The sequence below is a fragment of the Xenopus tropicalis genome, chromosome 5, assembly GCF_000004195.4.
Source record: "Xenopus tropicalis strain Nigerian chromosome 5, UCB_Xtro_10.0, whole genome shotgun sequence".
Lineage (NCBI taxonomy): Eukaryota > Metazoa > Chordata > Amphibia > Anura > Pipidae > Xenopus > Xenopus tropicalis.
The window spans coordinates 119,204,229-119,227,561 of record NC_030681.2 but is presented as its reverse complement, the minus strand read 5'-3'; the positions used below and the strand labels follow the sequence as shown (position 1 = coordinate 119,227,561).

At 36.6% G+C, this 23,333-nt stretch overlaps 1 protein-coding gene across 1 annotated transcript in view; it reads left to right on the top strand.

The window, feature by feature from the left end:
• Positions 1-23,333, top strand: part of nyap2 (neuronal tyrosine-phosphorylated phosphoinositide-3-kinase adaptor 2) — an 82,255-nt gene that overhangs the window by 46,419 nt on the left and 12,503 nt on the right. Inside the window, exons 3-6 of the mRNA XM_002937095.5 lie at positions 3,955-4,256; positions 9,681-10,778; positions 16,504-16,716; positions 20,793-20,896. Of these exons, the coding sequence (XP_002937141.3) occupies positions 3,955-4,256; positions 9,681-10,778; positions 16,504-16,716; positions 20,793-20,896 (1,717 nt within the window). The remainder of the gene's footprint in view (positions 1-3,954; positions 4,257-9,680; positions 10,779-16,503; positions 16,717-20,792; positions 20,897-23,333) is intronic.

Sequence of the window (23,333 nt, the reverse complement as noted above, 5' to 3'; positions counted from 1 at the left end):
TTACCAATACGATTTTTGCGTAAAAACGCGAGTTTTTCGTATCCATTACGAAAGTTGCGTAAAAAGTTGCGCATTTTTCGTAGTGTTAAAACTTACGCGAAAAGTTGCGCATTTTTTCGCGTAAGTTTTAACGCTACGAAGAATGCGCAACTTTTTACGCAACTTTGGTAATGGATACGAAAACTCGCGTTTTTACGCAAAAATCGTATTGGTAATGAAAAATTCGTAAAGAATCCGAAAAAATCGCAAAACATACGAAAAAAATCGCAAAATACCGATCATTACGAAAAAAACGCAATCGGACTCCATTCGACCCGTTCGTGGGTAAGTAAATCAGCCCCTTAGTACAAATTTGCTCCAAGAACTGGTCTGATTTCCCTTTAACAGTCAGAAAGAGGTATCAAATATAATGATGAGCAATATTTTTCGGCAGGCATGAATTCTCAGCGAATTTCCGCATATCGCCATTGGCAAATTGTTTCACAAAACTGCAAAAAATTGTGGAAAAATTCTTTGCGTGCCAAAAAAAGTTGCGGTCGCATCAAATTGGGCGCAGTCGCGGCAAGAAAAGACACGGCCTACAAAAAAAGACATGGCTACCAAAAAAGTTGCGCAACAAGCAGAGTACTGCACAGGCAGATTTTCTGCCGTTTGGCGAATTTCCTTGTCTTTTGGCAAATTATTTTTTTAAAGCGAACCGGGACAGATTTGCTAAATACTAATCAGATTGAGCGAAATTTTTACCTCTCTCTCTCTGGATATTTTAGCAGTTAGACAGGTGTCCTTTAAACAACAAGGTTGGACTCAATGGACATCTCTTTTCAACCTAAATTACTTTGTCCTTGTGCATACACTGATAGCACTGTCCTAAATAACCTTATAATAATTCCAAATGGTTGCTCAAAAGGGCCTTATACTCATTGGATACATGCCCCTTCTAGTCGGCATTATGATTTAAGATGGATAAGTCATCTGACATTAAACCCTTCAGGCAAGTGAGTTTTATGCTGTGAGGAAAAGCTTTCTATCCCATATCTCTCTGCCCCATTCTGACCACCTCTGGTGTGTGTATATTTATATAAATAAATGAAATATATAAATTATACACCAGAAAAAGCTTTTACGGGATGGAGGAAAAAGCAGCAAAATTGAAAATGAGGTTGAATGTTGAAAAGTGCAGTTATTCACTTTGGTAGAAATAATATAAATGTTAGTTACACACTAAATGGTAGTGTGTTGCGGGAATCCTTATTGACAAGGATTTAGGGATTTTTGTAGATAACACGTTGTCTAATTCCAGGCAGTGTCATTCTGTGGCTACTAAAGCAAATAAAGTGCTGTCTTATATAAAAAAAAAAGAGCATTGACTCAAGGGATGAAAACATAATTGTGCCTCTTTATAGGTCCCTGGTAAGGCCTCACCTTGAGTATGCAGTGCAGTTTTGGGCTCCAGTCCTTAAGAAGGATATTAATGAGCTGGAGAGAGTGCAGAGACGTGCAACTAAACTGGTAAAGGGGATGGAAGATTAAACTATGAGGTTACACTGTCCTCTAGATTGGGGTTGTTTTCTCTGGAAAAAAGGTGCTTGCGAGGGGACATGATTACTCTGTACAACTACATTAGAGGGGATTATAGGCAGATACGGGTGTTCTTTTTCCCCATAAAAACGACCAGCGCACCAGAGGCCTCCCCTCTGGTTTTTCAGGGTGTCTGAGTTGGATTTTTGTTTACGATTCAAGCCTGGTATATATCGGGTATTTATTAAGTGTAAAAAACCCGAATGTAAAACTTTGCCATCTAAAAGCTTGCCTGTTTATATAGGAGTCAAACTCAAAAGTTCGAGGAATACAAGTTTTTTTTACTGAACAAGTTTACCACGTTAATAAATAAGCACGCATTCAAGTTTTTTTTAAATGTGAGTTTTTTGGATTATAAAAACAAACTTGAATATAGAATATAGTTTATGTATGTGATTGTACAGATTGATATGGGTTGCACTGGGCTTTGCTTGGAAGTGTTGTACTTGATGGACTTTGGTCTTTTTCAGGCCAACTTAACTATGTAACTATGTAACTATGCAACTATGACAACATTATCATAAAAAAAAGAAATTGCCCATTATGGCAATGAAATTGAAACTGAGGTAGCTTATATAACACTGATTTAAGCCCAATGATATCTGCTAAAATTCTAGTCAAAAGAACCACCCCAATTTAAAAAAGTATAATATTTATATTGTATTATTAAACTTTTAACATAGAACATTGCAAGGCAACCGTTAGTACAGGCACAGAGAAGCCAGAAATTCAGTTTTAGTTGTGCATTGGTCATATGTAAATTTACACTTTAAAAAAGCAAGCATAATATAATAAAAACAAGCAATATAATAAATAAGGCATCACTTCACACTATTAACATTATATATCATTTTGTAGTTACATTTCACCAAAATATTGTTGCATTTGTTTGACAGCCCAGACCTGGTGACTTTCTATTTTTACCTGTGTCAGGATGAATAATGTCTTTGGGAAATGAGAAAAAAGTCATCTATCTTTTACTACCTGAAAATGAATGTTATTAAAGTTATTGAAATTCTGTTGAGAAATGGTATTTCAATAACAAATTACATTCTTAACTAATAACAAATTACATTCTTAACTAATTACAAATTACATTCTTAACAACAGTTTTGACATATGTCTTTGATATAAACTACTGAGCATTATAAATATATATACAGGCAATTTCATCATCAACAGAAACTGTAAATGTTACTGCTTAGATGCTTTATAAATAGGGCCGGACAATTTTTGCCTTGGAAAAGATGAATTGGAAATTGTAAAATGTCATATCTGAGTCTTTCAGCTCTTACTGCAAATTCAGGTGTTTATCTACCAGCAAGAGATTTTCCTATGTGCTATTTGCTATTCTGCTTAGCTCTATCAAAATGGGATTTTAGCTAGACCTTTTTTAAAAAATGGCAATATATGTATGGGATCCTTTATCCGGAAACCTGTTATCCAGAAAGTTCCAGAGACCATCTCCCATAGACTACATTATAAGCAAAAAAAATCAAATTTTTAAAAGTCTTTTTCTCTGTATTAATAAAACAGTAATATGTACTTAATCCCAACCATGATATAATTAATCCTTAATTAATGTTTAAATTATTTTTTTGTAGACTTAGGGGCCCATTTACTTACTCACGAACGGGCCGAATGCGTCCGATTGCGTCTTTTTCGTAATGATCGGTATTTTGCGATTTTTTCGGAAAATGATCGCGACTTTTTCGTTACCAATACGATTTTTGCGGAAAAACGCGAGTTTTTCGTAGCCATTCCGAAAGTTGCGATTTTTTCGTAGCGTTAAAACTTGTGCAAAAAGTTGCGATTTTTTTCGTAGTGTTAAAACTTGCGCAAAACGTCGCGCCTTTTAAGTTTTAACGCTACAAAAAAAGCGCAACTTTTCGCGCAAGTTTTAACGCTACAAAAAAATCGCAACTTTCGGAATGGCTACGAAAAACTCGCATTTTTTCGCGCAAATCGTATTGGTAACGAAAAAGTCGCGATAATTTCCGTAAAGGCGCCGAAAAAATCGCAAAAAATACGAAAAAGAATTTTTCCAATTCGGTCGGAATTCGTGTCTTAGTAAATCAGCCCCTTAAGGTACGGAGATCTAAATTACAGAAAGATCCCTTATCCAGAAAACCCCTGGTCCTGAGCTCTCTGAATAATAGATCTCATATCTGCAAAAGGAAAACACTATCTTATGAGCAAAGTAAACAGAACATTTTCGAATTCCCTATAAACTTGTCAGCCAGAAAAACATTTTTTACACACAAATGATTTATGTTCTGTCTAGCAACATGAATCACCTTAACTTTATTTTGTTGGGTATTATGTGGCATGCCACTTCCCTTTGCTTATGAATTTCTTTGCTTTAAAACCCTACAGCATTGGTGGAGACGTCGTAAGAGGAACCGAAGGGAGCTATGTGAATAAACACTTTCGTATGGGATTTATGACAATGCCTGCTCCTCAGGACAGGTTACCACACCCATGTTCCAGTGGATTCTCGGTGCGTTCTCAGTCACTTCATTCTGTGGGTGGAACAGACGATGACAGCAGTGGTTGTTCTCGTAAACAACCACCACCAAAGCCAAAACGAGATCCAAACACAAAGCTGAGCATTTCATCTGAAACTGTAAACTTTGGAACACTAGGCAAGAGCCCAAAATTCACAGACAGAACAGATTGTAAGTAGTCCATATGGTCATATAGAAAACTGATTGATTTGAATTGTAAGTACAGTGTGTTGAGGCTATGTCCATGTTGATATTCATAAGTGAAGACACAAATTAAAGGGTGGAATCTCAGTGTGCTTGATTAATGAGAAGTGAATGAATATTGTGATGACAAAAAGGTTCAACATGTATTGGCAACAAACACGATATTGTTTTCTTTAATAACAAATAACTTGAAACACAGTTAACAAATTATATTTTCCAGTCAGTTCTGATTTGGTAACCACAATAGATTTCACAAATTCCAAACTGCTTTATTCTCTACTACTTCTCTACTACGCACATTCCCTTGCCTTGGCAAAAACAAGATATCAATTTAATATTCAGACCCAAGAGTACATAGGAAAATGTTTTCAATACTGTGCTACCCTTTGTAACATTTATAAGTCATAGTCATTGACCAGCAATCTGACAATCTGGAAAACACTTAAAGCTATATATATATATATATATATACATTTATTTTCACCCTGTCTGTTATCAACTGAAAAAAACCCAAAAGGTTATCACACCATCACACTGTCAACAATAAACATGCAGAAATTAAATACAATTTCATTAGAAAATATTGAAATTTGTAATATATTGCATAAAGTACTACATTAAATACATTTTAACATTTAAATACATTATTCAGGTATGGAACCTGTCATACAGAAAGTCTGGGACCTGGGGTTTTCTGGATAAGGAGTCTTAAGGTGATTTAGATCTCCATACTCCATACTAAGGGGCAGATTTACTAATACACGAATCCAAATCCCGAAAGGGAAAAAATCATATTGTAAACGAAAATTTTGCAAACTTTTCGTCGCTGTAGTGATTTTTCGTATATGTCGCGACTTTTTCGTCACCGTCATGACTTTATCGTATTTTGCGCGACTTTTTCGTCACCGTCGCGATTTTTTCGTATAGAGCGATAAAAACCAATCCAATTTTTTCGCAACGGTGGCGAAAATGTTGAGGAAAATATATGAAAAAGTCACGACGGCGACTAAAAAATCGCGGGACATACGAAAAAGTCGCAACGGCGACGAAAAAGTCGCAAAAATACTGATCATTATGAAAAAACGCGTTCGGACGCTTTCGGTCCGTTCGTGGATTAGTAAATCTGCCCCTAAGCCTACTAAAAAATAATTTAAACATTAAATAAACCCAATAAAAAATTTTTGCCACCAATAAGGAGTAATTATATCTTAGTTGGGATCAAGTGAGATTCCAAGGAGATTCCCTTTGCATAATTCGGAGCTGTCTGGTTTCCAGGAATCATACCCGATACCTGTATAAGGCCATAAATTGCACTTTTTTCTTCTTCTTGTATTCAATTCTCTATATTGCATGTGTTTAGCAGTCATTCCATTTATATTACTAAACTCCATAGTAAATTAACACATTCTGAAACAATTGCATTTGTTACATTAATAGTTGTTTTATACTTAATCTGGATTAGTTTATTATTCTGTACATATTGTTTTTAGTGTCAGTTAAAGCTTTTAACTATAGACTTATCTATATACAGGTATTGGAACCCCTTATCCAGAAAACTATTATACAGAAAGTTCCAAATTACGTAAAGGTCGTCTCCCATAGATTCCATTTTAATCAAATAATTCACATTTTTAAAAATGGTTTCCTTTTTCTCTGTAATAATAAAACAGTACCTTGTACTTTATCCCAACTAAGATATAATTAATCCTTATTGGGGGCAAAACAATCTTATTGGGTTTATTTAATGTTTAAATAACCTATTTAGCAGACTTATGGTAGGAGATCCAAATTACAGAAAGACCCCTTATCCGGAAAACCCCAGGTACCGAGCATTCTGGATAACGGGTACCATACCTGTACCAAATAAATTAAACAATTTAGAAAAAAATTAAAAATTAAACAACAGAGGAAAAAACTTGTGAAAAGAAAGCATTCAACTTGTGAAACAGGTGCAGTGGTGTGAGAATATGCATAATTCATACAAGTATCACTAATATCCACAGTCAAAGAAAGGATATAGGAAATACCGAACAAAGATTACTTCAAAAACAGTTAGTCGGCCTTCAAAGATGACACCAGAGTCAATATCTTGAAATAGTTGACAAGCCAACTAAATCATGCTTATATTATCTTTCAGCTTGATAGAGTCTTCAGTCAGTTTAAAACTTGGCCCATGGGTTAAATTATGTGAGAACTACTCTATATATGAGCTACTTTTGAAATGAATTTAAGGCAGCAGATTTTCAGTAGTAATTAGTGAGTAAATGCCGTGCTTACCCGGGGAAAATACAGTACTGTGCCAGCGAGTCTACCACATGCTATTTAACATTGTTTTGCAGATTAGTTTTTTTGTATATTAAACTCTCAAGACCTTTATAATTATGCAGAACAAACTGTTATGCCAGCAGGCAACTGAAACAAACAATAACAAAAACACTTCACAGATGATTTTGAGGAGTTTAAGCATTTCATGAAATCAAGGAGCAGCACTTCAATCAGATGTAAGCTCAGGAACCAGTTAAGTAACCCAGTGACAAAAAAAAATTCTGAAGTTTCTGCGCCTGCTGGCAAAGACGTCCTATTAGAGTGACCATTTGTATTGACAGTAAAAGGCCATAGAGTAAATATTTCCATAAAAGCTGCACAAGTGTAGTAAACTTGTATAAAAAAGCTAGTACATAGTAAAATTGCAAGCTTTTCAAAAGCGTATAATTACATAATACATAAAAAATAATATATAATAATATAATATATATTGTTATTAACATTTATTTATAAAGCGCCAACATATTCTGCAGCGCTGTACAATAAGTGGGTTTCATACATTGGGCATACAGAGTAACATATAAGGCAACCAATAACCGATACAAGAGGTGAAGAGGGCCCTGCCCAAAAGAGCTTACAATCTGCAGGGAGAAAGGGTTGAGACACAAGGTGTGATATATATAAATATATAAAATAATAGACACAGGAAAATTTATTTTTTTGTCCTTTTTTACACAGTTTTATAAATATGCCAAGAGTGCATTTTGTTTTGCAGTTAAGGTTTAGCTTCCATCTACAGTGTTTGCCATATTTATATGTGTAAAAGCAGGGCTGAAATACTCCAGCAAAAACTGTACAGGTATCGGACCCCTTATCCGGAAACCCATTATCCAGAAATTTCAGAATTACGGAAAGGCCATCTCCCATAGACTCCATTTTAATCAAATAATTCAGATTTTTAAAAATGATTTTCCTTTTTCTCTGTAATAATAAAACAGAACCTTGTACTCAATTCCAATTAAGATATTAGTAGTCCTTATTGGGGGCAAAACAATCCTATTGGGCTTAATTACTGTTTAAATAATATTTTTAGCAGACTTTAGGTAGGAGATCTGAATTACGGAAAGACCCATTATCCGGAAAAACCCAAGGTCTCAAAGATTCTGGATAATGGGTCCCATACCTGTACTTGAAAAACTTTAAAGCCACTAGTTAAAGAAAACAATGCAAGAATAAATTGGGTAGAGACTGTTTATAGACAGTAACATTGTGCAAGACTTGTCAGTAGATTCTATATGGTTAACATTCTTAGGAAAAAATACTTCCTGCAGCCATGTACTTAACTGTATTTGTAGTCTTCATTAGGGGCATAATTCGGGGACTCAGGTCCCACAGTGAAAAAAAAAAACCTTGGCCCCCCTGCACAATTTTGCTTGCATTTGAGCATTTCTTAACGTACATGCCAATTGTTTTATTGTTTTTATACTTGATGGCAACTAAACATCATAAATTCATGTTGGTGGCAAAACAATCATATTGTTTTTTTATTTAGTGAATAAAAGTTTTTAGTGGAAATAAAAGGCACCTTATATGGAAAACCCCAGGCCCTGGGCATTCCTGATCATACATCCCATACCTGTATATGTTACTTAAATAGCTCAGGGAGAAAATAAAAATAATGTTTTAAAACTAGAGATGTAGCGAACCTCAAAAAAAAAGTTCGCGAACCCGTTTGCGAACTTCCGCCAAAAAGTGCGAACTTTTGCGAACTTTGCGAACCCCATAGACTTCAATGGGAAGGCGAACTTTAAAACCTAGAAAAGCCATTTCTGGCCAGAAAACTGATTTTAAAGTTGTTTAAAGGGTGCCACGACCTGGACAGGGGCATGCAGGAGGGGGATCAAGGGCAAAAATTTCTCTGAAAAATACGTTGTTGACACAGCGTTGCATTTTGTGCTGTAAAGGGCAGAAATCACACTACATTTCTAAACTTGTGTAATAAACTGCTTTAAAACGTCCGGCGTCTACATGCCAATCAAGTCGTGTAAAGGTTACAGCCGGTTCACACGCAAAGACAAAACGCCGCAGTAGTGCATTCGGAATATATTATTGCTGGTGGAAAAACGTCGCTCAGGTGATTTTATTGCAATGCAATGTCACTACTATGTGTAACGTGTTTGGTGCACTACTATGAATAACAGCAAACAGCACTGGACACGTTAAAGAACAGTAACTTAAATTAAAAATTTTAAAATTAATAATAAAAAAAAGTGATCTCTGGTTGGTGCTGGGGGTGAACTACTAGGAGCAGCACACCAGTCCCCAACACAGCTACACTAATAGCACTTGGCTCTATAAATTACAGTAGCAAAGTAAAAAAACACAAATAAAAAAAATGATGTGAATGTGTGGTTGGTGCTTAGTGTATTACTATGAGCAGCACACCTGTCTCCAACACACACAGACAGAGCTGCAGTACACAATGAAAAGAAGAGTAACAGTAATCAGAAAATAAAAGCAGTCCTTACAAGGACTATTGGGTTACAGCAGATGAGATCAGCAGGACAGCTGCCCACAGCAGCTACATACAGAGCAGTAGAAAGTAGATTACTAGTCAGCAAAGCTACCTAAACTGTCCCTCAAATCCCTGCACAGCTCTCTCCCTATGCTAACTCATCAAGCACACACAGGCAGAATGTAAAATGGCTGCTGGGCTTCGGTTTATATATGGAAGGGAGTGGTCCGGGGGTGGTGCCTGATTGGCTGCCATGTATCTGCTGGCTCTGGGGTGAGAGGTCAAAATTTGGCTCCACCTAAGGCGAACCCAAAATTGCGAACTTCGCTAAAAGTTCGCGAACTTGCGAACTTGCGAACACCCGATTTTCGTGCGAATTAGTTCTCCGGCGAACAGTTCGCTACATCTCTATTTAAAACATCATTTTCAGATATTCTGAGAACTTATAAACTTGTTGAGAACTTATAAAACAAATAATAGGTGTGATAATAACTTGTAAATGCACAAAAAACTCATAGAACTAAAGAAAACCATTATAGATATGTTTTACAGAAGATATTTTTTGAGAACTCAGTTTGATGCAGTTACAGTATTCTTTGCTTTTCTGTTAGTTTCAGCAAAACAAAGACCACATAGTGATGAATATACTAAGAAGATTCCACCACCCAAGCCGAAGAGAAACCCAAACACTCACCTTAGTACATCATTTGATGAAACATACATAAGAAAACATGGCTCAATGAAGAGTAAATTATTCAGAGAAGCTTCTTCATCTCATATTAGCACTACTGCACTTGATAGAGAAGATGAAGAACCTGTTTATATTGAAATGGTTGGAAACATATTAAGAGACTTTAAAAGAGACGATGAAGACCAAAGTGAAGCTGTATATGAAGAAATGAAATACCCCATCTTTGATGATATAGTTCAAGATTCTAGATGTCTTTATGAAGTAGATCATATTAGTTGCTCTTCTCAATGTGCTACTCCCACAGTGCCTGACTTAGAATTCACCAAGTCCTCAGTGCCATCGACCCCAAAGGGCCAGGTTTGTGATATTCCACCTCCCTTCCCTAACTTACTTTCTCAAAGGCCACCATTATTGGTGTTTCCACCAGCACCAGCTCAGTGTTCCCCAAATTCTGATGAGTCACCTTTAACTCCACTTGAGGTTGCAAAACTACCTGTATTAGAAAATGTGTCTTACATCAAACAACAAGGTAGTGCTTCACCTTCATCAATCCCATCACACATTCCAGGACATCAAAAAGTAGAGAAGGATCCTGCTACTGTATCACATGGAACTAGCTCATCTGGGCACTCTCAATCTTCTCCTCCACATCCTTCTACAATGTACAGAACTCAGTCTCCACATGGATATCCTAAATGTCATTCTGCTTCACCTTCTCCTGTGAGCATGGGTAGGTCATTAACTCCTTTAAGCCTCAAAAGACCACCACCTTATGAATCTGTGCATACAGGAAGTCTCTCAAGAAGTTCTCCATCAGTGCCTCATTCTACGGTCAGAAACAGCCCTCAAGAAGGGAAGTCAGTTAATTCATCTACCAGTACTTACAATTCATCTCAAAGCAGCTTACGTTCCAGGACACCTACAAGTCCCCTTGAAGAATTATCCAACCTCTTTACCTCAGGAAGAAGCTTGCTGAGGAGACCCTCCAGTGGAAGACGTTCTAAAGAACCTTCAGAAAGTAAGTTTTTATACATCTAACCATTATATTTGTTAACAGTTTGAATTATTAACTACTTCTGATAATAAACTATGTATTCAGTTTTTTTTACTGTATTACAATGTGATGTATGTAGTAATTTACATAAGGCACAATATAAATGAGGGCTCCTTATGTTCATACCCCACAGGGTATGGAAAAAATGGAAATATATTACCGCCATCTTTTTTTTCAAAATTTAAAAAAGAGTCCAATAATGTACACCGACATAAATGATTCTTCCAGTTTAATTTGCAAAATGTATTACTCTTTTCATAAAAGTACAACATGGATTGTACATTCAATGGTCAGTTAATCAAAGTTAACTTGAGTTGTTGAAAAGTTTTTAGGTTGCTTTACTATCAAAGTTGATGGAAAACAACAAATGATATATAACCTGAAAACTAAAAAATTGAGAAAAGTTCTGCAATATTTCTTGCACATAACATTTTGTGGGAAAAGTGGAAGAGAAATGTACAATTTTGTTTCAAACATACTTCATTCCTGTAGGAGTTTCTGTTTTCCTACAGTCATAATTTATACTGAAATAATAATTGCACACAGCATTTTCGTAAAATATATATAGTTTTCATTTATGCCTACTCTGTTTTACCTAATTGCAGCACACCATTTTGATTTTGTAATTATTATAACCGTAAAAGTCACACAATCTGATATTTGCCATTGTGAATTTCATTCTAAAATATAATGATGAAATTACACACTCTCCTTAGGTCCTAATGATTTCCAGTTGCATTTGTATTAATTAAGGTGCATTTGTTTTTGCATAGGGGCATATTACAGGGGACTGCTAAAATAAAGCAGATTTAATACATTTCATCCCTCCTTTGTCAAGATATTGTGATAATAGTAAATCTTTATTAATCTGTTATTACATTCGGTAGCTGACCTGGTGGGCTGCTACCTGAATTCATTTTTTAAATAAGAAACCCCTTTAGCAGAAATGGCTTTACTTTAAAGGACATGTAAAGCCTACATTTGCCTACAATGTATATAATTTTGGCACATCTCCCCCACCCAAGTGGCATCATTTGTACTGCATATATCCCCTCCGCTTGCCAGCACCCTCACATTTTCCTAAAGCAAATAGCAGCTTTCACCTGGTGGCCATTTTTCCTCTGATACATAATCAGATATATTTAAATCTGCAAACAGCATACACACACAGATCCTTATTCAGCATACATTTCATAAAGAATACAGGCTCACAAAGGCAGAACTGTCTGATAAAAGAAAGAGAGAAAGTTAGGAGAAAAAAATTGAAGAAGACAGCTAGAGCTGAGTTTCTATGGGAACCATGCCATCTCTTTACTGGCTGCTAGACTGGGGGGGTGTGTTTAGTAATCTGAGCTTAGTGCAACTGAGCATGCCCACAAGCCAACAGCCAAAGCCAATTCCTGAGGGAGGGGGGCGAGTGGGTTACAGGAGGAGAAGCAAATCTAAGTGATTAAGGGGATGTTGCAGCCTTACTATTAACCTCTGGACAACCAGTGTGGCGGGTTCTGAAAGATTTCAAAGAGGCTTTTCACTGATTAAATTTTTGTGTGTGGGGTTTACATGTCCTTTAAGCAGAAAAATAGGTTCTCCTCCATGGCATAGCACAGACTCTTCCCACACATGTGGTTTAAGAAAAAAAACAAACCTTATAATTTGGTTAAATTATATCAATAATATATTGCTATTGTGTTATGTTCACATTTCTAGGTAATTTTGAGTTGTTGCCTAATTTATTCTATTTTAAACAATTAGGAATTAGTTTTAAATTTTGAAAGTCTTTGCACATACTTATTGCATATGTTTCGATATTATGTGTATCTTTATTTATTAACAACATACAGTATATATTCTGACATTTCAGTCCCCCTGGGGACCTTTCTAAAAGAGATGCATGTATATGTAGCCCTATCTTGGCCCAGAATGTATTTCTAGCTTAGTTTGGCAGAAACAGTAATGTAGATAGAATCCATACCAGCTAGTGGTCTGGATTCCATCCATTAAAATTTAGGGAGCAAATACAAATCTTGAATCCCTTTCTGTCCCTTAACTTTAGGCCAGGGACAAACATGTGATGTAACAAAAGTAATCCTATATATGTTTAATCCTTGTTAATGGGACCCCTGTTCCCGTCTTCTCTCAAGTGCTCGTTACTTTAGAGTACATATTCTTTACAGGGTCCTGTTGACACTAGGCTTCGCAGAAGACAACCACTTGGGTTAGAAGATGGAGGTCAAAGAGGAAAAGTCAGGGCTTACCAATCACTATATTTATGTGTAACAGGATATGGTCATAGCAATGCTAAACAGGAAATGGTCATAGGTACTCTCCCAGGCAACCATGGCTACAGATACAGAAACTTAGAAATAGAGGGAAATATTAATTAGGGGAGTGACCAAACCATAGGGACCGAAACATTTAGCATGTACTTCAACATGTTTCATTCTTTATTAAGATTTTAGGGTTAACTAAAAACTTTAAACATTTTAGACAATTCACAAATGTACAGTACATTTGTTCTTCCTTCATCCTTAGCCTTTGATGATCAATATCATCTCCTAACCATAATCTGGAATGAGCATTGTAGTGCAGGATATTACTGTCTGATCCAATCAGCTGTTCATTTTTGCTCTTATTGGTTTTCTGATGATAGGGCGCAGAGCATAAAATGAAATACATCTGTGAAACTGTTGAATATAATGAAAATCTGATGACAAGAGAAGGTCCTGGACTATTACTAAGAAGTTCACATTTTTGTGGTTTATATTTTGTTTTTATACCATATAAGGAATTTTGCATAATTTTAAAATTACTACTATTTAATTCTTACTTTTTGAACACTGCAATATATGAGCCCCAATTTTATCTCAAAACAGAATTAAATATTACAGTCAAAGGAGTATAACCATATTGGGGGATAAATCAGTAATATCCCATATAATACAAAAAGCGCCCTACTAGATAACACATATTTATTCTGATGTTAATATTATAGCATTATCTGTTAGAAATATACAACATTTTTAGGTGTACATTGAATTTAAAAAATATGACAGTTATTTACAAATCACTACTAATTCCCAAGTGCTTTAAAAATAATTGCATAAGAACAACATAAAAATGTCTGTCTGTCTGTGAGATCAAATAGTTAAACAATCAATAACATAAAAATATATAAACATGTAATTTAGATAATTAAAAAAGCAAAATTAGCTGAATAAATAAGTTAAAGGGAGTTAAAGGAACAGTAACACAAAAAAAATGAAAGTGTTTTAAAGTAATTAAAATATAATGTACTGTTGCCCTGCACTGGTAAAAGCTGTGTGTTTGCTACAGAAATACTACTATAGTTTATATAAATAAGCTACTGTGTAGCCATGGGGGCAGCCATTCAAGCTGGAAAAAAGGATAAAAGGCACAGGTTACATAGCAGAATACAGATAAAATGTGTAGATTACAATGGGAATTACAGTTTATTGGCTATGTAACCTGTGCCTTTTCTCAATTTTTCCAGTTTGAATGGCGGCCCCTGTAGCTACACAACAACTTTGTAATAAACTATAGTTATAGGGTTTCTGAAGCAAACACACAACTTTTACAAGTGCAGGGCAACATACATTATATATTAATTACTTTGATACACTTTCATTTTTAGTGTTACTGTTCCTTTAAGCCCAAAGAATGGCTCCTGCTATAATTCTGCACAGTGTTGCTGCATGTGTGCCAATTTGTATAATCTGTTTGTTTGTAATCTTTGTATGATTGGTACACATACCTCATGCCTTGCACCACACTTTATTTATGCCTTTAAATGTTTCTGTTTTCTGCAGAATAGGGTGATGGCCACGCAGGCAGCTATAAAAGGGGAACAATGCTACTAAAGTAGTACTGAAAAAAATACTAGCCCAAGGAGGCTTACTAATATGTACAATTCTACTTGTATCTTTCTCTTGGTGGCAGACAAAAAACACAGGACTATACTCTAACTTTCTAAGTGGCAGAAACGGTACCTGCTCCATGTTACTGTTACATTGCCTTATGCTACTTTCACACTGGAAACTGGATAAAAAGTCCTAAGGAATTATTACCTCCTTTGCAACACTACTGTTAAGACTGATAGTAGCTAACAGTGGCTTGGCCAGTATAAACAGTAAGATATAAGTCTAACTACTATTAAAAAAAATTGCTTCCCCCAGGAGGTGCAGGCTATTAAAACCCACACTCTGGAAGGGGAAACAATATTTTTTCTTTAAAAAATCCCCACCCTGCATCATTAAGCCACCTAAGAGGGAACGCCTGGTGTGGGTGGGCGTAAGTTTAATTGAATCACACGAGAACTCATCTCATTTACCCTAATAAGGTTATATATCTTGTGTTGTTGCAAACAATGTAAGGAACAAGTAATGGTCATTCCATGCTCCCTGTGGCTAAGCTCTCCTACTGGTGAAAGTAAGAAAACCAGCACTTTTCCTGGTATCTGAATTGTTAGTACTGGATGTGTTTGGAAATGGTAACTGTTCGAAGAGTAGCTATGAGAACCAGAGCATACACTTGTCACTAATTGTTCCACAATCACCCTCAGAGTTCAATTAAAACAAAGCATTGCATTGCATTATTATAAGCTGCAAAGCAGTGCAGTTAGTGAAGGGAAGCTAAGAGTTCAATTAAAGAAACAACAAAATCAAAATTGCTAATTTTTGTGCTGTGCTTAAGCAATGTAATAACATAAAATGTGCTTATTCATGTCTAATGTCCCAAGAAGATCCTGAACTTTAAATATACATTTCCCCAAGTTTTCCTCAAATGAAATAACATTTGTATTTTTTGTTTATGGATTGTTTTTAGACTTTAATGTGTTACCAGTAGGCAACAGATACTATTCCATTTCATAATGGCAATAACATTATATAGCAGTTCTGTGTCTTATTCATTTGAATCTATATGTTATATTGTCTTCAGTTTTTCTAATTTTGTCAAACAATTTCATTTTTTAAATTCCCCAATTATTACACATTTCAAAGGAAATATGCATTTTATTTATCATATTCTAATATGTAATATCTGCCCTTTACCTAAAGTGTTACACTTTGCTTACTGCACTTGAGTAAGGACATGCGCACAATAAAAGCTTTATTTTATTGTCTCTTTAAATAGGGAGACTCCAATACCAAATTCCTTTGCATGCCTTAACTTCTCCTTCTGTGGTTGGTTCGCAATCACACATATTAAATTGCTCATGTTCGTACAGGTATGGATCCCTTATAAAGAAAGTGATGATCCATAAAGCTCTGAATTCTGGGAAATCCATCTCCCATACAGTGCATTTTAACCAAATAATGCACATGTTTAAAATGATTGTCTTTTTTTCTGTAATAAAACAATACCTTGCACTTGATCCCAACTAAGCTGCATGAATCCATTTTGGCAAAACTATCCTATTGGGTTTTTAAGCAGACTTTGTGTGTGGTGATTAAAATGACAAAAAGATCTCTTATCCGGAAACCCCCAGGTCACAAACATTCCAGATAATAGATTCAATACCTGTACCTGTATGTGTATATATATATTTATCTATATGAGGCCTACAAATTAATAACTTTTTTGTTTAACAATGGAATGGATCAAAATGTTTGCTTTGTGCTCTTTCAGAAATATTGAATGGTGTTGATTTATTTGTCCATTACATTGTTAGAACCACCAGATGAAATAAAAGTCAGAAGCCACAGCACGGAACCCTTACCAAAGTTGGAAAATAAAGAGCGAGTTGTTCATCATTCATCACCTCCGTCAAGAGATTCTGTAAAATCTCAGGAATGGGATGGAACTCCATGTTCAACACATGTCTCAAGTAGGCTTGGGAGATCATCTGTTAGCCCAACAATGCTAGCAGGAAATAACAGCTCAGGTAACAGCATTGTGCTCTTTTATGATATGTTTGGTGCAAGATTTCCAAACCATCTACTCTATGGTTTACTCTATGGCCCCTGCAATTTTCCCACAGTGATTGCACACAAAACCACTTTCACTAAAGGTACTTGTGTCAGAATGCGTACCTTGCACTTCTGTATAGTTGTGTTCAGTGCCGCTCAGTCCTTCCTGCCTTCTGTTTCAAATTAAGCGCTGCTGTGTTTATTGATGCAGGGCAACCCTGGAGCTTCTGCCACATTCTGACCAGGCGCTAGTTCCAGGGTTCCGTTCATGCTATTGTCAATAGGCGCAGCACACTTGCACCTGAAGAATTGGACATAGATGTCATTGCACTCTGAATACCGGAAATGACATCAGTTCCACACAATTGTGTCCGAATCTGCCCAGTTGCACCAAGGGGCTGATTTACTAAGACACGATTTCGAATCCGAATTGGAAAAATTCCGATTGGAAACGAACATTTACTAACCCACGAACGGGGTATTTTTTGCGATTTTTTTCGGTGTCTTTACGAGTTTTGCGTAAAAACGCGAGTTTTTCAGCGTCTTTACGATTTTTGCGAAAAACCGCAAGTTTTTTGGCGTCTTTACGAAAGTTGCGCAAAGTCGCGATTTTTTCGTAGTGTTAACACTTGCGCGCAAAGTCGCGCCTTTTTCGTAGCGTTAAAACTTAAAAGGCGCGACGTTTCGCGCAAGTTTTAACGCTACGAAAAAATCGTGACTTTGCGCAACTTTGGTAAAGACGCCGAAAAACTCGCGTTTTTACGCAAAAATCGTAAAGACGCCGAAAAAATTGCAAAATTACTGATCATTACGAAAAAAACTTAATCGGACGCATTCGGCCCGTTCGTGGGTTAGTAAATGTGCCCCCAAGAGTATTGTGCTCTTGTGGCTGCAGTTACACTGGAATTTTGGGGAATAGAATGCTGCATTGTAGGACAAACATGGTGATTGGGTTTGAAATTGCACTTGCACACATACTGTACATGTGCCTAATGTCTGCTATGAAGGCTTAAAGCCTTGATTCCTGGACAAAAGATAAAGTAAATTTATGATTTTAACCTTTAAACCATGGAGTGGATTTGCCATGAAATGTAGTGCCCTATGTATTGTCTATTAAGTATAGCTATAGGCTAATAATGTTTTAAGGTGGAAGAATACCTAATAAAAGTGGCGTCTTGATTAATGATAAAAACTTCATTAAACAAAAGGGTGATTTGAATGGAGCTGGTTTTATTACATATTTTGTGTGTCAGTGTGGAATTAAAAAAACACTATAACAGACTGTTTACTCATTTAACCTATCAGTACATTTTCTACATGACTAATTTCTTAGCAAATGCAGAAATTTCTAACAGTCCCCAGTGTGCCAAAGGATCCCATAAGCACAATAATCCACTGCTTGGGTGCACAACATTACACATAATTATTTTGTATATTCTTCCCAACTACATTCTGTTCTACCCACAACAGAGATATCTAGTAGTCAGGCAAAAATGAGAAATTCTACACATACGCTGTATGCAATTTATAAAGTTATGGTGTTAGATTGTGGCACATTTTTGAGGTTATAGATTAGGCTATGCCTCTAATTATTCTAATGGCGTGGTGTTTGGAGGATCTGCATTGGCAGCAAGTTTAGCAAAGGCCGTGTCCTGCTGTGCTAATTGTATTGATGCTAACTTTTCAGTTGAAGCAGAAATTCCTAGAATGGTGGAAGGGAAATGTTGGAACAAGTCAGTAATATCTGTAGATGTAGGGCTTTGCTGTCTTGCTGTGAAAGCCTTTTTTTTTGCCTTTGATTCATTTGGGGGGGGGGGGGATGAAATCACAAGCAGATTCTTTGCCAGTTTACAGGATACTTGATATAGGATGGGTTGGTCTCAGTGACCTTGTCAACAGAGGGTGGCAGTAGCTGCACCAGGTGAGATGCCATGCTGGCTAGCATTAGCTAAATATGTATACTAGCAGTTTACTGAGAGAGGAGAATAAGGACAGTTCCTGACAGTCCTGACAGTTCCTTGGTCTCTTCACTACAATGAGGAGAAAAAATGCCTGCAGACTGCAGATATATCAGGTTGTCTCAAGGAGGTGCTCTGTTTGCAGGAGACTGCTTGATAGGAATGTAGGCCATGGCAAGGGCATGCACAGCATGGATGGGCTAGTGTGGCAGGCAATTTCCATGGGATGGAAGAAGCCATTAGTGACATTTGGGGAGGTGATGTTTCACATGTCATGTCTTCTGCAGGAATTCCCCTAACAGTATGGCCAACTGATCTAAAGAACCCCAGATTATGGTGTCAAATATAAATGCAGAATGTGATACACAGAGTAATTACAAAAGGCCAAAAATAGAGAAAAACTCCTTATAGAAAAGGGGTAGCATTGGGGAAATTAGCACAAACACATATTTCGTTTCATGGTATGGTGGCCGTTAACAGCACAGAAGTACATTTTGCAGGGCATTCCAAATCCCCATTGCTAAACAACTAAGGGCAGTGGATTTCAATGGGGTTGGAACATGTAATGATGTAGATGTGCTACAGTTAGCTTACAATCCCCAGAGAGAGTGTGGCAGCATGCCTTGCCTGGTGGCTGCTTGGTGTCTATAGAACCAGCAAAGAAGCCTGTCTGCAGCCCTGGTAAATAGTAGAACAAAAAGCAACAAAAAGAGGGGGAGCTTGATAGGAAAGCCCATGATGCCTTCTGTATTAACCCTTCTGTTGCCTGTGCTGTTTAGGAATATATAGTGGTGTTGTTTGTCATTCCTTAGGAGCTGTAGAATATGCACAGAAATTTCCTTTAAGCAAATACCAGAGAACAGAAGATATTGGTAAATCATATATCATCTATTTAATACATACAAGAGCAGCAAGGGGATTCATGGTCTAACCCAAAATCGCATTCTGTAACTTTCACAAAAACTCAAAAAGACCAATAAAACTCTTGATGCCAATCATTACAAGCAGCACCCTCAAACAGCACAGAACCCTACTGGGAAGTGCTTTCTCAGGATTCTGCTACAAGGCTACATGCTACATGACTCAACAATAGCTATGATGTCTGTCTCAAGGTGGCAAGGCCATTTTCTCAGCTGTAAAATGGTAAATGACATTTCAATATATTTAAAAAAAATATTTGTAATAATTTTTCCCCAAAAAATAGCATATCCAATAAACTAATGCACTGTTTTATACAATCACTGGTAGAGCAGGGATCCCCAACCTTTTTTTACTTGTGAGCAACACCCAGATGTAAGTGTTGGTGAGCCACACAAGCATTACAGTCTAAATAAGGGCTGTGATTGGCTATTTGGTAGCCCTGTGTGGACTGCTTCCCTGCAGGAGGCTCTGCTTGGAGTAAAACTGTGTCTCTCTGCTTCCAAAACTTGCCAAGCAATAGATTTAAAAAATGGGCACCTACTTTGAGGCCACTGGGAACGACATCAAAGGGGATGGTGAGCAACATGTTGCCCCTGAGCCACTGGTTGAGGATCACTTTGGTAGAGAATGAATGACTTCATGACTGAATTTTGTAGTAATAATGGAATAGTAAAGGTTGAACACTTTGTTGGAAAATATAGTTACTTAGTTACATAGTTACATAGGGTTGAAAAAAGACCAGTGTCCATCAAGTTCAACCCATCCAAGTAAACCCAGCACACCTAACCCACACCTACCAATCTATACACTCACATACATAAACTATAAATACAACCACTAGTACTAACTGTAGATATTAGTATCACAATAGCCTTGGATATTCTGATTGATCAAGAACTCATCCAGGCCCCTCTTAAAGGCATTAACAGAATCTGCCATTACCACATCCCTAGGAAGGGCATTCCATAACCTCACTGCCCTCACCGTGAAAAACCACCTACGCTGCTTCAAATGGAAGCTCCGTTCCTCTAATCTAAAGGGGTGACCTCTGGTGCGTTGATTGTTTTTATGGGAAAAAAGAACATCCCCCAACTGCCTATAATCCCCTCTTATGGCTGACCAATGCATGTATACTATCATATTAACATCTGTGCTTTCCCTTTGTTGTACAGAAATGAGAATCAGCTGCAAATTAGGTCGATCTGCTTCCACTTCAGGCGTGCCTCCTCCATCAGTCACCCCCCTCAGGCAAGCGAGCGAGCCACAACAGAGCCAGGTACCGCCGTTTCCCAGTAGTGAATGACGTCATGTGATGCAACATGCCAAATACGTTCCACGTCTCTGTCTACCATATATGTTTCAGATCCGTGTGTCTGTCTGCGTTTCGATTCCGTTTCTGTGTCTGTCATTAGCAAACAAAGTCATCCACTTGTTTATTAGTGGAGATTTGTTTTCTAGAAGTCATGTGTTGACTCAAAGTTGACTCATTCTGTAATTGTATTTGTAACATTTTATGATTGTACTTTTTTAATTTTTTCACATTTTGTGCACTTTTTTACCGCCTTACAAATTTATCAATATTTGATAAATTTTGTGACCTTCTGTTTAGGATCTCATGTCTTGTCTACAGCACTTGAAGTATTGTTAATGATTTGTACATACCTTTTACGACTCTCCCAACTGTACTGTAATAAGATAGTTTGCATTTGTTTCTGTCTTGGTGCATGATTGTAATACACTGTGAATTATCACTGTCTGTACAAAATATTTGCACAGCCATCATTTCCATCTTATTATGGCAGCTAAACACTTTCCTGCCCATGGGCATAGCAAATAAACACAATTATTTCTGGAGTATGTTATATACTAGGAATACACATACCTTCACATTGCCAGACACACCTACTGGACATTTGTTTCACTTGAACATCCCACTAGCAGGGAAGGGGTTAGACAGACCTCATATTAATGCCAAATTTCTTAAATGACATGTTTGTGCATGGAAATCCATATCGATATTATCATTCTGAGACAAACATTAAAATAAAGACATCATCAAAATACTGGATCCCAGTTGTGTTGTGCTGATATCTGGTTCCTTTCAGTGCATAAGTGTGTGTGGCTCTCAAGTTCATTTTCCAAGCTAATTTGAAAATCTAGAAGATGTTAATACATGATCATTAAGTGTCTTTGTTGTTCTTCACTCTCTATGGGGTTTTTAAAAATTCTGCAAAAAAGTTCCACTTTTATACATTTGTAACACAATTGCAGATATGTTACTTCTCCCAGTTCTTTATTGTTTAGCATATAAGTAGTCAACAACATTGTTGATCTACATTATGTTGTAGCATAGATGCTTAAAGTTAGAAGTTGACAGTTTTCAGTACAGGTATCGGACCCCTTATCCGGAAACTCATTATCCAGAAAGTTCCAAATTACGGAAAGGCCATCTCCCATAGACTCCATTTTAATCAAATAATTACAATTTTTGAAAATGATTTCCTCTTTCTCTGTAATAATAAAACAGTACCTTGTACTTGATCCCAACTAAGATATAATTAATCCTCATTTGAGACAAAACAATCCTATCAGGTTTAATTACTGTTTAAATATTTTTTTTAGCAGACTTAAGGTAGGAGATCCAAATTACGGAAAGATCCCTTATCCAAAAAACCCCAGGTCTTGAGCATTCTGGATAACAGGTTCCATGCCTGTACCTGTACCCGTACAAGTCACTCCGCAATTGGTCTTCATTTTTTATTATTTGCTGTTTTTGAATGATTTACTTTTTTGTTCAGCAGCTCATCAGTTTAGAATTTCAGCAGCTATCTAGTTGCTAGGGTCCAATTTAACCTAGCAACCAGGCAGTGGGTTGAAAGAGACACATAAATATATATAGGAAAAGGCCTGAATGGATAGATAGGTAATAAAAAGCAACAAAAACTATACAATTGTAGCCTCACAGAGAAATAGTATTTTTGGCTGCTGGGGTCAGTGACCCCCAACTGAAAGCTGCAAAGAGTCAAAAGAGGAAGGCAAATAATTCAAAAACTATAAAAAATGAAGACCAATTGAAAAGTTGATAAGAATAGGCCATTATCCTTGTTAACTGCGGACTTAACTGCGGACTATATTATGGAACTGAACTATTGAATTAATACTATAATTATCCTATTTGCACACACACCTGAGCACCACTTTAATTTCTTTTTTGTTTAATGATTCTTAGCCTTAGATGTCTTACATAAGACATAATCATATACTGTAAGAAACATATCTTTCTTTAATTTAATCTTAAAACAAACATACAAATATCAGAGCATACTTTCCAATACGTACAATGCATTCTTTTCTCTGAAGTTATGCTTATACTGTGTTCATACAATGTAGCTATATGGTGGAGGTCCACTGACGTTGTATGTGAAGACTTTTTAGCCAGAAGTCTCCTGGGACAAACAATAAGGAATCTGTCTCATACAGCCTGTAAAGAAATTCAACCAATCAGAAAAAGATTCTTCAGTGCACACTGTGTTCACAGCCTTATTATTGTTTTCATTTACAAAGATCTTTTGAGCTGTTCACAAAACATAAACTTTAGGAATAAAATAATAACACAGTTGCTCTCACCATGTAAGTGTTTTGACAGGTATAAAGCAACTGAAAGTTCGCTAAGCTGTTCTAGCAATACAATAGCACCAAATCGTTTCATTTCA